The sequence below is a fragment of the Delphinus delphis genome, chromosome 14 (genome assembly GCF_949987515.2).
Source record: "Delphinus delphis chromosome 14, mDelDel1.2, whole genome shotgun sequence".
Classification (NCBI taxonomy): Eukaryota; Metazoa; Chordata; class Mammalia; order Artiodactyla; family Delphinidae; genus Delphinus; species Delphinus delphis.
Genome location: NC_082696.1, coordinates 78,364,523 through 78,380,729, shown reverse-complemented (window position 1 = coordinate 78,380,729; position 16,207 = coordinate 78,364,523). Strand labels below are relative to the sequence as shown.

The following is a 16,207-nucleotide window of genomic DNA, read 5'->3' as shown; positions in this document are numbered from 1 at the left end:
CTCGTCCTCAGCTCAGGGCTCACTGGTTGCTGCTAAGATGTTGGTTAAGGATTTTGTTCCTGGAGGGGTTTGTATTTTCATAAGGGATTGGACATTTAAAGCCACTTAAAGATCTGAAGGAATGAGTATTCATTCCACATTTCTAGAGCATCACTTAGGGCCAGGGTCACTTCCAGTGCTGAGGAAGCAGGAGGTCAGGCCTTTCCTCCCAGGGGAGTCCCTGTTCAGTGGAGAAAGTCCGCCGGTAAACACACGAGGCTTCCTGTGGTGGGGACCTTCTCAGCGCATTTAACATTTCAAGTAGTTGGGGGGTTAGGAGAGAAGGGTGTGTATGGGGGCCCCTGCTGGCCACTCAGGAAACGCCACACCGGTGAGGACTCTGCCCTGGCTCCTGGAGAGGCTGATACTGTTTGCAGACGCCAGGCCCTGTGTCTACAAGTTGCTAATAACAACAGATAACATCGGCGGATGCTTACTGTGAGGCAGGCAGTGTTCTAAGCACCTTCCATAATATCTCACTTACTGGTCGCCATCAGTATACGCTTATCATCCTCCTATTTTTACAGATGAAGCAACTCAGGCACAGAAAAGTTACCTAACTTGCTAGGGTCACAGAGCAAGTGATGGCAGAGCTGGGATTTGAACTCGCTCTCTGGCCCCAGAGTCCATGCTCTATCTGTGTCCATACTTAGGAGAAAATGGACAATTGTGAGGCATTTTTAATAATAATAATGTAGACTTGATTTCCTCGAATATTCCAAAAGCCAGCCACCCAAAGTCACAGTTTGGAAGCTTTGTGCTTCCATTAGGGGACCTCTAGCAAGATCTCTGTGTGGCTGAGTTTCTCATTCTGCACAGTCTGGGGTACCTGCTGTCCATCAAACTGATAAAGATTAGAATGGTTCAGGCAATACAATAGGAAAATGCTTGTTCAGTATAATCTACAAATTGAATCAACACTTTCCACCCTGACTTTTAATTTTGTTTTATTTATTTATTTTTACAATGAATGGGTTAAATGCCCATAGAGGCAAGCTGTTAGTGGTTTGGCTAACTTTTCCACAGTTAAGAATGAGAAAACTTAGTAAAGACATTATTTTAACGTGGGCTTTTTTTCTAGGTTCCCTCATTATCTTAAACTAAATTCTATGTAATAATGATAATAATGAACCCTATTTGTTGTACAAATGTTTTCATTTAATTCTCACAAAAACCCTTGGAGGTAGGGGTACTGTTATTATTTCCCTTTTGCAGATGAGGAAACCGAGGCACAGGGAGGCTAAATAACTTACCCATGGTTCCCCTGGTGGTCTGACTCTGTAGTCCATGCTCAGAACGCCATGAGATAGTGTTACTTTGCAACGTTCTTAGGTTGTTGGAAGCAATAGGGGGGGATGTAGGAGGAGTCGGAACTGGGCCAAGATGCTTCAGTGTGACCAAGGTGTAAGAGGTCTCAATGGGTGTTCTGATAAAATAGTAAGAGAGGACCATGGGTTCTGTAGGGAAGGAGAAACCAGACGTTAGAATCTGGGTGTCAGGTTAGACCAGAGGGAGCTGTAAGATGTTGGGTCCAAGGGGCTGAGCTGCAGTCAGTGTCCTGAGTGCCCCCTGGGCTAGGCTGGCAGACAAGGGCTGAGTGCAAGTAAGGGAGCTGCCAGTCGCCTGCTGTGTGGGAGGCCAGCGTTGGGATCAGGGCTGGGTGTGACCCGAGTTCTGTTGTGTAGTAGATAGTGGTATAGCTTCCCTCAGATTAGAGCCAGGCCCTGCAGGCATTTATGACATCTCAGGCCCAGGTCCTTAAGTCCTCTAGGAAATTCTCCAAGATCTGGCAATCGGTACTTTCTATACTGAGCTGCCCATTAAAAAGTATTCTCCTTTCTGCGTATGTTTGTGAATCAGTCATTTTTTTTTCAGTTTAGCTATTAATTTATTTAAAGAGAATGGTAAAAAATCAGATGTTTCATCATATTCGTAGAAAACATACGTTATTAATTTTTCAAGAAAAATGGTACTTATATACTAAGATATTTGCCCTGTGATTTCCAGGTACTCATGTCTTCATATAATGCATCTTTGCATGTCCTCTACCTGGAATGGTCTTCATGAACTGTGAACTATGTTTGCTTGATAAAATCTACTAATTATTAAAGTGAATCAGTCATATTTTAAGTATGTAAATACAAGAGCTGCTTTTTCCAGGTTTGGTTCTAATTAAGTTTAAGCAGTGGTACCAGGGGCTCTGTTTGGTGTGGTGTGTGCCACGCTAAATTCAGGTGAGATCTCTGCACACTGCCATATATTTAAAGAGATGAGTAAAAAATATTTTCACAGTTTAATTCAGCACCTTTTTAAGACAAGATTCTGACTTGTATTTGAAATTTAGGTTGGCTAGTTTCAGGTAGGGAGTATGTAGGACCTAGACTGGTGCTTTATAACTTGATACACATCCTTTGGGATATTTTAGTAAAATAAAGTAAAATATTTTAGAAAATGCCATTGATTGCATATCTTATATGCTTTATGAACTATAAGGTTGGCTAATCAAATATCAATGCTTTAAAGAGACAGAATAAATTTTATAGTTTGAACCATTTAAGGAACAATAATTCATGCCTTAAAAATAATTTGAGTTTCTGTCCTAGACACTTTGCTCTGGGTTAGTAGATGCCCTAAAAATGAACAGTCCAAATCCTCAGTATCTGTTTTCTTTAAAAGGAGCGCTGATCCCCAGGCCCATCCCGGCGAGGTAGGTGCCACCGTGCAATTGCAAAGCAGCCCTGCATTGCTTGGGAGGCTTCGTCACATTTGCTGGTTGTTAGAAGGCGCAGAGCAGCCAGAGGGCAGAAAAAGCATTGTGGCAGAATGAAGAGCACTGCAGCCGTGAGGTGGGCGATTCCCACCAGGGGAGAGGTAGAGCCGTGGTTACAGCACCGGCGGTGGAGACCATGAGGCCTGGGCTCTGAACCCTGCCTCCTGCTCTGGGCTGGTTTCCCCAGCTTCTTCTTTCCACCTATAAGACATGGGTAAATAAGTAGCCACTTCTTAGGGCTGTTTTGAAGACTAAATGAGGTATTTTAACACATAGTAAATGCCCAGGAACTGTCAGCTATAATATAGTTAGTGGCATCTAACTAGGGAGATAGGGTCTAAAGTCAGCAAGTAAATTCTGTCCATTCTACCTCTAAAAACAAGTGTGAAATTTCCCCACTCTCTCCATCCCAGGCTGATTGATCTACCCTGACTTGCCATTGCTGACCTGGCTACTCCAGCAGCTTCCTGAATAGACCCTTTGCCAATATACTCACCCTCCTTCAACACAGTCTCTGCATATTTTATAATAAAAGGGATCTTTTGATAATGTCAGAATCACATCACTTCCTTAAATTCTCCAGTGGGTTCCTCGCCTGGGCCTGCAAAGCCCTGAGCGGATGCCAGGCCCCATCTGTCACCTCACCTGAAGCCGCCCCCCACCCCCCCCCCCACCCCGGGCTCTGTCAGCCTGCGTCTGGCGTGCTCTCAGCTCCATGGCGCTGAGGGCCTTTCCACCTGTCCTGCTTGCTGGATACTCTCCCCCCAGATCTTCCCAGGGCTGGTTCCTTCTCATCATCCAGGTGGTGTTTTCCTCAAAGTGGCCTTCTCTGACCTTTTAGCAGCTCTCACTTAAATTATTGCATCGTATATTCCTCATCACACTTAACAGTATTTAAAATGTTCTTGTTTTTCTGTTATGTGACTGTCTCCTGCCCTAGAAGGTAAGTGCCCTGACAGAGGGGACTGTGTTGAATCCCTTCTCCATGGGATCACCATACGGGCCCCTCAGTAAGTGCAGAACGGGTGAATGCATTCGTATCAATATTAACTTCTGTGGGCTTTAGGTCGATCGTCCTAATGTGGAGATCGGGTCTAGAAGATCTCTCCGGTGTTTCCACGATGCATGTTTTTTTCTCTCAACACCTGAGTTTCTCCCTGGCTTTGGCACGTTTTCATGAGCTAGGAAATGTGACCTGAGGTTTCAACGTGTTACCTTTTGAGCTGGTGAAATGGCTGATGGGAATCAGTCCAATGAGCTCCTCAAAATGTATCTTTTCACATGCGGAGCTAAATTATATTTCAAAGTAGTGGACAAAAACTTCTCAGTGTAATGATTTTCATTATGAAATCAGTGTCTCATTTCAGAGACTCTGTTTTTTCTTTTGCTATCACATTTGCCAAAGTTTTTTTTTTTTTTCAAATATACTGTAATTGTTTTTATGTTTTTAAGGAATTAAAGTGGCTTTGGCGCAAGTCATGATTTATGTTACTTAAATGTCAGTTGTGAACAGCGCATGGTTTTCCTTAAATCATGCGTGGCCCAGGAGCCCAGTAACCTAACTTATTGTTTTTCTGGTCAAAACAATAGCTACATCATTGAATGAAGTGGCTTTCACTGTCAAAAAGAAAAATAGAACCGTAACATGGAAACTGTTTTTGACAAGGACTAGAAATCCCAGACCTGTTCATTGGAGATTTTAAACCACTTGTTTTTCTCAAATATTTAAATTGCAGTGCGTGCGGCTCAGTTTTTCAAGTAAGACTCCGACCAAACTTAGCTGAAAACACATTATATTTTCTCTATTGGAATAAAAACAGGAAAAAAGTAGGTTTCAGAATTCTGATGCTGCATTTGGCCATCACAAGAATGGCTAGAGGCAATAGTGAAGATGCTAAAAAAGAAAACGTTGGTGAAGTTCTCACTTTCCATTCATGTCAGAGAGAGTAAGGAAGTTGATAACAAATACTCTTCTTTTAGCACAGGGATATTTTTATCAGCTTTTAACCAGAGAAAGTGATTGGGCAGCCAATTTTACTTAATTTATTTGTATACAATTTTGACACTTGTGGTAAACTAAGTCAAATTATGTTTAGAATGTTAGTTTTCTGTGTGTTTCTATGAGTGCTAGTTGCCTCTTTATTATGATAAATTGTAAATATTTTCCATTCATGGCTATTTCAAAGAAAATTCACCACCCACTAAGTATGTATCTTGTCTGACCCTTTATAAACAACATTTCATGAATCATTATTTTAAATTTTAGAAGTGTCTGTTAATTCTGATTATGCTGTTACTTTGTAACTCAGGAGCTATTCATAAGACTATGAACTTGAAGGCAGTACTCTAATTTCCTCATAAACTTTTGGAGAAAACCATCTTTTTGCCTATCTCATCTATCACGATGCAGCTGAGGGTTCTCCAATGATGCATGTCTGGCTTAAGACAAGGAAGGACTCCTCACACGAGACCTACTTGGTTTGGGTTCCCTCCTGTTTTGCCCAGGGAGCAGAGCTGGAGGTTTGGATTTTCAGTTTCATCTAAACCAGCTCAGGAAATGTACTCCATACCTGTAGACTGTGTCTGCAAGTCCCCTTCTCTGGGCTCGTTGCTCCTGGTGGAAGAACTGTGCTAATTGTTGATATTAATGGCAACTCTTGGAGGGCAGCCACCTGAAGGGTAATTTCCATAAACACTGATCTCATCTCCATGATCTCATCTCTCTGAAGGTTTTACAGTAACTCATACTTGGAACTGCCATTGTTGATGTGATTCAGGGCCTTGGAGGCACTTGGTCCTCACCTGAGGTTGGTCCATCTTCCCACAGAAGTACCTCCTCTAGTGATGGAGGGACCTGGAGCTTCCCTTCCTTTCCCTTCCCTTCCCTTCCCTCCCCTCCCCTCCCCTCCCCTCCCCTCCCCTCCCCTTCCTCCTATATCAGATTGAGTTCACACGTAAACTCTTCTACCTGGTAGATTTACTCCTGAATTGGAAATTGAGGGAGAATGTCTTGGCCTCTTTTGCTCACTTCCTTTGTGAACATTAGAAAATTACTCTGCTTTTCTGTGATCCTTGACCAGCTCTGACAAAGGAAGAGATTATATGTTGCATTTTCTTCAAGGTTAATTAAAACATGTTAGAGTGAACTAAGGTTGTGTTAATAGTGCCTGTCATTGAATTTTTTCCATTCTTGTTTATTTTGCTTTTTGAATATGTAAAACATTAACGTGCTTCCAAAAGTCAAACTTATTCTAAAAGGTGTATGCAAAGGGGTATCTTTCCCTCTCGGATCCCTTCTCCCTACTCTCTGGGGGTAACGTTCTTGTTTAGCTTCTCTCTCTCTCTCTTTCTTTTTCTCTCTTAGCAGAAATTAACGTATGTTTTTTTATTTTCTCTTTTTCTTACACAAAGGGTAGTACACTATGTGTGCTATTTTAGACTTTGCCTTTTTCACTTAACAGTATATTCAGGAAATTGCTCTTCATCAGCTCAGAGAGAGTCCTCATTCTTTTCCACAGCTGCATAGTACTCTGTTGTACACATGTACCACAGTTTATTCAACCCGTCTCCAATTTGGTGGCATTTAGGTAGTTTCCAATGTTTTTGCAATTACAAATAACGCTGCAATCAATAGTCGTCTGCATATATATTTTTGTGTTGTTGGAGGTATATCTTCAGATATATCCTTAGAAGTAGGATTACTGGGTCAAAAGGTATAGACATTCTACTGCACAGGCGTTGTACCATTTGGAATTCCCTCTAGCAACGGATGAGTACTGGTTTCCTTACAGTCTCCCCAACAGGATGAATGGTCAAGCTTTTGAATCTTTGCTAAAGTGATGGGTAAGAAATGGTATCTCCATATGTAGTTTTCATTTGCATTTTACCTATTATGAAGTTGAACATTTCTTCCTGTCTTAAGGTCTGTCTCTCTTTATTTTTTGTGAAATGTCTGTACTTGTCTTTTGTCCATTTTTTCTCTATAGGAGTTTTTATCTTTTCCTCTAAATTAAAAAAATTCTTTATATAATCTATATGTGAAGATATATAGTATTAATATATAAAAACATATACATAGACTTGTATAGTATTAATGTTAGGAAGATTAGCCATTTATCCATCTTATATGTTGCAAATATTTTCCTTTAATTTGTCATCTGTTTTTCAACTTTGTTTATAGTGTTTTGCCATGAAAAAGTTTGAAACAATTTTTTTGTAGTCAGTTATTTTTTCTTAAAAGTTTGGTGGTTAGAAAGTCTTTTTCTACACCTATGTTACGGAGTGATATCTGTTGTTTACCGAGAGAATGTAAAAGGTACTGTGCGAAGAGCTTTTCATATATTAATCATTGAAAGAGCTCTATGAATTAGTAGGAAGCAGCAGCTTTGGAGACAGATGGACCTTGGCTAATGCCTAATTTCAGTTCCTATGAGCTATGTGACCTCGCACATGATATATTCTAAGTTCAGGTCTCTTCATCTCTAAAAAAGCAGATAGCCTCTACATCGTAGAGTTGTGGCATTACCTGAGTTAATACCTGAAAAGGGCCTTGACCAGTTCCTGACACCTAGTCACAGTTGGATAAAAGTTGCCTGGTTAGTTACCATGCTGTAATATTTCCGTTTTAAACATAAAGAGTATAACCTAACGCTCCCTTCTTCAAATTAAGACAACTCTCTCATCACTTAAATGCTGTTTCCATCTCTTTTACCATAGGTCTTAAGGATCACCGTGAAACAGTGTCTTGTTTTTTTATGCATTTTTGTCTTACTGTAGCTTGAATCAGATACTCAGATCTAGCTGGGGTTTCTTGTGGAAAGGCTCAATGAGAAAAGTTGGGGACCTGGCAAGAGCAAATTCACGAATTTTAAATGACTAACACTCATATTTTGTTAGTCAAATATGAAGAATTAATTATAGGTATTGATGCTTCTAAAATGTGGTATTCATAAAGTAAAATGTTTTTGTTACTAGAGTTTATTGGGGATTGAATTCAACGTTTCACCAGTGAGTATGTTTGCCAGGCACTGCATGGCCATGCTGCTGGGTTCATTCTGTGTGCCCTCCCCTCCTGTAGTAGAATCCTGTAGTTTTCGGGAAGAATTCTTGGTTATCAGAGGATCACTGATAAAGCCTTGCGTTGGAAATGTTTCTGGCTTCTGCTTACTTTTTATTGATAAATTATGGCTAATATCATTTTTAGCGAGTTGGTTTGTTGGGCTTGTCCGGTGACTCTTTCAGTGTTTGGCCTGTGATTTCTCAGTCACTGGACTTTGAGACCTGCACGCATTGCTTTGCAAATATGAAACATCTGCCTCTGTTTGCAACCACTTATTTGCAAATATGAAACATCTGCTTTTATTAAAGCAGATCTGTGAGCCATAAGCCCTTACCAATTTAGTTCTATACTGAGACTTCATTACCACCACCATGTTCTTTTTATTTAGTGAGAACTTAGAGTTGACGTTTGGGCACACAGGTCAGTTTGGGGGCTTACCTCAGTTGGTCATGACCAAAAAATTCTAGAGCCACTGTGTTAGATTATTTAGCAATTTTCTCCCTTCTGCTGGTGGTCTAAGAGTAGAAAGTATTTTTACTTCTCGTTTTAGCTTTAAATTTTAGTTATGATACTGTAGCTAGTATTTTTCTTAGGTAGCAAACAATTTTAGATGACTAAGCATTGAAACCATTGTAGTTTACACTACAGAGTTAAATACTCCGCTTTTTAATTTACTTGCTTTTGAATGGATAGAACTGTTGTCTGTGTGATGGTATTCTTCTGACTTTATTCCAGTTTGGGGCTATCACGGTTCTTATTTTATGCATTCTACTTGAAAAGTCCTGATGTTCTTAATCTCCCACAGCACATGATATAGAAAATACTCAACGTTAGTTGATTTCATGTCTTCTTTCCCATTCTCTGCCCATGTTTCCTCAATATGAAGTCATGATTAGAAACTTCCCTTCATTGCAACTTGATTACGTTGATTATCTGTCTATTTTGGTGTCTTCAGGTTACCAGAGAGAACTTCTCTATCAGAGGGAAGATGGCTCTTTCAGTGCTTTTGGGAATGATGACCCTTCTGGGAGCACTTGGTAAGTGTTTTTGCCAATGGAACAAATCCATGTCACCGAATGGGCTCTCACTAGGTCACGATGGCCATGAAATTGACAGATGTGTCTCTGTATCAGCTTGGAGGCTGCTTTTTCCATAGCCTGGCTTTAAAAGAGATTCTCCTTTTTAAATATGGTTTTAAAACACTAGTACATCAGACGTTTTTATTTAGAAAAGATAAGTCATAAATCCCCCTCTTTTTTGGTGGGAAGAGCAGCAATAAAATATGATGATGGTGCAGCTGGTAAGAAAAATTGGTTAGAAATATGGAGTATTGTGACATAGGTCTTTTTTTTTTTTTTTTTTTTTTTTTTTTTGCCGTACACGGGCCTCTTACTGTTGTGGCCTCTCCCGTTGCGGAGCACAGGCTCCGGACGCGCAGGCTCAGTGGCCATGGCTCATGGGCCCAGCCGCTCCGCGGCATGTGGGATCTTCCCGGACCGGGGCACGAACCCGCGTCGCCTGCATTGGCAGGCGGACTCTGAACCACTGCGCCGCCAGGGAAGCCCGACATAGGTCTTTTTTTAATCGGACACAATCAACACTAATTCTGTATTAATACGGTCAATGTAGTTTCTTTTTTCTTTTTGGAAGATGTTGGGGGTAGGAGTTTATTTATTTATTTTTGCTGTGTTGGGTCTTCATTTCTGTGCGAGGGCTTTCTCTAGTTGCGGCGAGCGGGGGCCACTCTTCATCGCGGTGCGCGGCCCTCTCATTATCACGGCCTCTCTTGTTGCGGAGCACAGGCTCCAGACGCGCAGGCTCAGTAGCTGACGCGCAGGCTCAGTAGCTGTGGCTCACGGGCCCAGTTGCTCCGTGGCATATGGGATCCTCCCAGACCAGGACTCGAACCCGTGTCCCCTGCATTAGCAGGCAGATTCTCAACCACTGCGCCACCAGGGAAGCCCCAATGTAGTTTCTTTAAGTTTATTTTTTGTGAAAGTAATGAACCTCCAGAGTTTCCTCCAGAATGAAATCTCCACATGGCTGATTTTGGATGATTACTCTCTCCTTCTACTGTCTTCAGTTCATTTTTCACTCAGAAAAAGATTGGCTAATTCTGTCAGTAGGGTTAGATAAGGTGTGCGGTGGTAACAACCCTCTAAATCTCAGTGGTTTATTAACAAAGGTTGTGCTCACGCTGCATTTCCACTGTGAACTCACCCTGAGCCTCTAGGCTTGCTGCAGCCCGGGGACAGAGGGCTGGAGTATCCAGCAGTGGCAGTTAGAAGCTTCAGCCCAGTATAAGATTTCTTATCACTTTACCATGAGCGGAGCTGGCCCCATGGCCATGCCTAACTTCAAGTGGGCAAAGAAGTGAATTCTTCTGCGTACCCAAAGTGAAAGAGAACTGCATCATATTGGATATTAGTAATGTTTGCCACACTAAATCTTTTATAGGGTGAAACAGATCTGCTTCATATTTTCTTTTGGCGCGAGTCAGGATGTAGATCCATAAATAGAAAGGTTTCAGTGTTTTATTGCCTGATGTTCTTTTCACCTCAGTATTTAATGTTCTGTAGCAGACACTGACATACTTTTTCTTTAAAGGGTCAGATAGTAAATATGTTAGGCATTGCAGGCCCCATAGAGCCTCTGTTGCATATTTTCCCTTTTTCCCTCCACCCTCTTTCTTTCTTTCTTTTTTTTAAAAAAATAAATGTATTTATTTATTTTTGGCTGCGTTGGGTCTTCGTTGCTGCACGCGGGCTTTCTCTAGTTGTGGCGAGCTGGGGCTACTCTTTGTTGCGGTGCGTGGGCTTCTCATTGCGGTGGCTTCTCTTGTGGAGCATGGGCTCTAGGCATGCGGGCTTCAGTAGTTGTGGCACATGGGCTCAGTAGCTGTGGCTCACAGGCTTAGTTGCTCCGCGGCATGTGGGATCTTCCTGGGCCAGGGATCGAATCCATGTCCCTTGCATTGGCAAGCAGATTCTTAACCACTGCACCACCAGGGAAGTCCCCATCCTCACTATTTTTCTCCGTTTAAAAACTGTTCTTAGGTGGAGGTTGGGGGCTGTGCAGTGGGGAGAGGCACATATAAACAGACTGTGGGCTGTGTTTGGCGCAGACAGATTTGGCCTACAGGCTGTAATTTGCTGATTCCTGTCCTATAGGAGAGAAAATATCCATTTCTTCTGCTCAAAAGCACGACAGTTTGATTGTGAACTAAACATACTTCATCCACTGCTTTAAGGTTGAGCTAAGTGTGTGATGAGATCTTCCTTGGTAAACACCCGGAACAGTCCAAAGATGAATAACCTTGGACAGTTTATTTAACTCTCCCTGAGTTTCGAATTCTCAACCTTTAAAATCAAGAGGCGGGATTAGATGATTTCCAAGTTCTTACCAACTCTGCTCTTTTGTGAGTTGACCTGGAATTTCCCAGCCACACCCAAGGGGAAGCCGTGCCCACTGGCCCAGCTGAGCTGTTCACTTTGTTGTCTCTTTGTCGTCTTTCTTCCTTTTGTTCTATCTTCAGTGATTGGCCCTTTGGTGAATCTTCTGATGGGGGAAAAGGGTTGTTATTGCTGGTGTTTTATTGCTCAGTATAATTTGGAGGACTGTATAAAGTGTATTTTATGTAATTTTTCCCCCCTTTTCACCAAGGTTGTCAGCTTTTGTTTTAAGATGTTTCCTCGAAGCTGATCCTTACATAGATATTGACCAGAATGTGTTACACAGAGCATATGCTTGGCTCAAAGGACATCAAAAATCCAATGGTGAATTTTGGGAGCCAGGAAGAGTGATCCACAGCGAGCTTCAAGGTGGCAATAAAAGTCCAGTAACCCTTACGGCTTATATTGTGACTTCTCTCCTGGGATATAAAAAGTATCAGGTATTTAATCTTTAATAAATAGTGGGTGGAAAATCACAAGGAAGGGAGGTCTTGATGGGTCAAATACATGTCTGGAAAATTACAGGATTTTGCCATATTCCATCACATCTGAAGCCTCGGATTGGAGTATTCTTCTGCTTTGCATTTGTGGCCACATCCCAAAAGCTGAGAATATATACTTTCCCCTCAATTTAGAACTTCAACACCTGAGGTCATATAAGAGAGGTATCTTTCTCAGGCTATATTTTATGCCCTCCTCTTAGTTCGTGATAGTCAATGGGAAAAACACTAGCAAAAGCTGCACTTCTTATTTTTTATTCCCTCTACGGAATGGTGCCTATTTGCTTGTAGAACCTGGAAAGCAATGTTATTTTTAAAATACATGGCAGATCATTAAATGTCAGTGATTCCCATTGCCTAGGACAAGGGCGGGTGCTTAATAGACACTGAAATGGTTTTTGAATGCATGTTTGAAAATACTTTTTATTTAAATATGTTGGTGACAGGTTATTCTGAATAGTAAAATATATAGTTTTTCTTTCCAGCCTAATAGTGATGTGCAGGAGTCTATCAACTTTTTGGAGTCTGAATTCGATAGAGGAATTTCAGACAATTACACCCTGGCTCTTGTAACTTATGCGCTGTCATCTGTGAGAAGCCCTAAAGCCAAGGACGCTTTGAATATGCTGACTTGGAGAGCAGAACAAGAAGGTAACGTGTGCAACCCGTTCTGCGTTATGAAATGCGTAAACGATGTGAGAAAGTTTTGTACACCAGGTGCGAAGTTGATTACATTTATGTCTTCTGAATGGGATGAAAATGAGATGCAAGTAAGATCAGGAAGGGTTGACATGGCCATTCTGCTGCTACTCTCCCCAAGAGTTTTCTAGAGAACTTGGGGCCTTGGGTTTTTCCTTCTTTTAGATATGTTCTGCCACGTGTCAGTTACCCTTTGAATCGTCTGCTGCCATTTCTGGTTTGGTGGCCTTGAGTCATCATGAAGTCCTTGGTTTTTGGAGAGAATTGGGCTCAAATTCTGGTTCCGTTAGTTACCTTTAGGAGCTTCAGTTTCCCCGTCTTAAAATGGGAGTAACAGCTGCTTTAGGGTTGCTGTGAGGATTAAATGAGATAAGGTGCAGGGCTTACCACGTTGTAGGTGTTCGAAAATGTGAATTAAAATGCTAACAGAAATGCAAATGTCAAAAAATGCTGTTAGTGAGCTGTATGATTGTTTTTACAGTTTTGGAATGGGCACTGTGAGTTTTTAATCATACAGCTGCTTATGAGCTACAACAGGACAAAAAGTACAGGTGTTATTACTTTCCAAATGGCCTCTGTGTGGCAGAAGGGCTGGGTGGGCAGAAAGAGTTTTGGGTCATGTCAGTTTATTTAAAGCTCTGTTCATTCAAGAAGGGGTGATTATGGAAAGTGCTTAGAGACTTCTGAGACTGTAAAAAAGAGTGTGTTATTATTAGCAGTAAGTTAGATTACATCCTTGTCACCTGTTGCAGTGCTGGGGACTAGAAGATTATTGCATGGAGGCTGAAGTAGTCCTTGACATTTCTGCTTCTCTGCTTGGCTAAGTGGTAGTTATTTCACATTCCACTGAAGTGCAGTCATCATCTGCATAGTAATATTTGAGAGAACGGGGAGGGGGGACCACATAGCATGTTCATCTGGGGGCTAGCAGGAATATCTCTAGGAAGGTTGTTAGGGTGGCCAGGGTCCCTCATTTTTTCTTGGAGTCTTGGGGTTTTGAACTTATAACACCACCTCTCAGATAATGAAAAAAGGAGTCTTTCCCGTTAGGGCTGGTTAATGGCAGATTCCCAGAACAGGGTTCTTTCCAATGTGTCCTAATATATTTTGGGATGGTGTGGAATAGAGTATGGTTTTTTTGTTGTTGTTGTTTTTTTTTTGTGGTATGCGGGCCTCTCACTGTTGTGGCCTCTCCCGTCGCGGAGCACAGGCTCCGGACACGCAGGCCCAGCGGCCATGGCTCACGGGCCCAGCCGCTCCGCGGCATGTGGGATCTTCCCAGACCGGGGCACGAACTCGTGTCCCCTGCATCGGCAGGCGGACTCCCAACCACTGCGCCACCAGGGAAGCCCCAGAGTATGGTTTTTTAAAAAAATAATTTATAGCCTTTTGGTCTTGAGCCAAACATATGGAATTTCTCTTGGGAAAATATTTTTATCAAAATGTCCTCAAATATAAGTAAAAGGACAAGGATGAAATTTTATAAGTTTTAATAGTTTAAGAAGTGACATGTAAGTACATGTGTGTGTGTGTGTGTGTGAATATGCGTATATTTGCTTGGCATCAATATACACATGTATAGAAATATGTATACTTTTATGCTAGTCAGGGAGAACTTGGACCAGTGTAGGGATGTTTAGTGGTATCAAGTGTAATTTTTCTGTATTTGGCCAGACCATTACTACTTTTCTCCCACAGGAGACATGCAATTCTGGGTGTCACCAGTGTCCAGACTTTCTGAATCCTGGCAACCAAGCTCCCTGGATATTGAAGTTGCGGCCTATGCACTGCTCTCACACTTCCTGCAGCATCAGATTTCTGAGGGAATCCCGATTATGAGGTGGCTAAGCAGGCAGAGAAATAGCTTGGGAGGTTTTGCATCTACCCAGGTGAGTGATGATCACTTTAAATTTCTTTATAAAAATAATTATATATATATACATATATATATATAAACCATTTATAAAATTAAATCTCTCTCTATATATGTGGTTGCTTTATTTCATGACTTCATAGAATTACATGGCAGATAAAAAGTTTAGTAACTTAACTCAAAGGTTTAAGTTACTAATTTTAATTTTTTCTCATCTTTGATATAAACATCGTATCTGATACCCATATGGGATAAATGAGTTCCCTGTCTCACTAGCCATTTGTCGTCTCTGGTACCCGGTACAATAGGAGCTCAGTTCTAGTCAGCGGATGTTTTCTGAGTCTTCCCTGGACTCCAGGTCAAGCAGGTTCAAAGGTGAATCGAGGAGGGTTCCACTCCCAAGGAAGGCGGATGAGTGTGCAGTGGCATCCTAAACGTGACTGAAATTTACTCTTCGGAGGCCTTAATATAGCCTTATGTGCGCACATCTTTTTCTTTTCCCAACAGGACACCATTGTGGCCTTGAAGGCCCTGTCTGAGTTTGCAGCCCTAATGAACACAGAAGAGACAAATATCCAAGTGACCGTGGTGGGGTCCGGTTCACTGAGTCCTGTGAAGTTTGTGATTAGCACACAGAACCGCTTTCTCCTCCAGACGGCTGAGGTGTGGACAAGGGCGTGCCTCTCCAGATGTCTGTGTAGACGCTTCCTTCTGCCGGAGTACCGCTTTATTTCCTTTCTGTTGACTTCAACAAAGACTTGTTCCCAGAGCTCTGTGCTGGCAGGAAGGAGTACCCTCCTTTGGTTGAATTTGCCGAGCTGGGGAAGGGAGGAGGGGTGGAGAACTTTGGACAGATTTGGAAAAGGAGGAAACGTGGGCCCTGTCTTACTGGGAGAGGAATGAATACCCGTTGAGCTCCTATTCTTTGCAGGCCCTGTGCCAGATTTCTTTACCTGTGCTATTTATTGCATTTACTTCTCAGACCAAGTACCTTTATCCCCACTGTACATATTATAAAACTGAGGCTAAGAGAGTTTAGCTAACTCTCCCAAGATCATGGTGCTAGTAACAGTAGAGCTAGGATTTGAACCCATGATTTCGAAGACCATGTTCCTTTAGGCTGCACCACATGTCCTCTTAGGTGAATTGATAGAACCAGTGGTAGAAATCTTTCTTTAAAATGGAATGAAGGGCTATGCTAAACCCTAACTTTTTTCCCTTGGTTAGCCTTGTAGGAAGTTGAGGGTAATGGGTGAAAGCGGTAACTTTAAGGCTAGAACCTGAGGGAGAAGGGTGATGGCAAAGGAAAAGGAAGGAGTGTTGGTTCCAGTCAGTGATGGTGTGCCATTGTGTTCTCGGGAAGGCCAGCGACTCGATGCTGAGCGAGGCTTGAGGAGGGAGGAATGACTTGCATTTCTTGTCTTCCATGCTACAGCCCCTACAGAAGGGCAGACCTGTCCACAGCACTAACGTGTACTTCCTCAGCCTTCACCCCCCCTTATCTGGTTGACCCATAACTTTTGACATGTGAGGTGTGTAAAGTTCTTAGAACTTCACAGCGCACACAGCTTACACTCCCAGCGAGGGATAACAGCGGTCTCTTGTGCCGGTTGGAAGGACGTAGATATGGACAATTAGCCTTATTCACCTTTTTCCACCTTTATTCAGCTTGCTGTGGTACAGCCAACTGAAGTTAATATTTCTGCAAGCGGTTTTGGATTTGCTATTTGTCAGGTATGTAATAATGTTTATTTTTGTTTTGTTAGATAGGACTTGCTATACTAATTCTTTGGTTTGGGGCACTGCTAAATCTTT

General features: G+C 42.1%; 1 protein-coding gene across 5 annotated transcripts in view; it reads left to right on the top strand.

The window, feature by feature from the left end:
* The window catches only part of CD109 (CD109 molecule), a 151,496-nt gene that overhangs the window by 119,383 nt on the left and 15,906 nt on the right, over window positions 1–16,207 (top strand). For all 5 annotated transcript variants that reach the window (XM_060030349.1, XM_060030351.1, XM_060030350.1 and 2 more), the window contains 6 exons: window positions 8,824–8,905; window positions 11,532–11,760; window positions 12,306–12,471; window positions 14,218–14,408; window positions 14,900–15,055; window positions 16,061–16,126. In XM_060030349.1, the coding sequence (XP_059886332.1) occupies window positions 8,824–8,905; window positions 11,532–11,760; window positions 12,306–12,471; window positions 14,218–14,408; window positions 14,900–15,055; window positions 16,061–16,126 (890 nt within the window). The remainder of the gene's footprint in view (window positions 1–8,823; window positions 8,906–11,531; window positions 11,761–12,305; window positions 12,472–14,217; window positions 14,409–14,899; window positions 15,056–16,060; window positions 16,127–16,207) is intronic.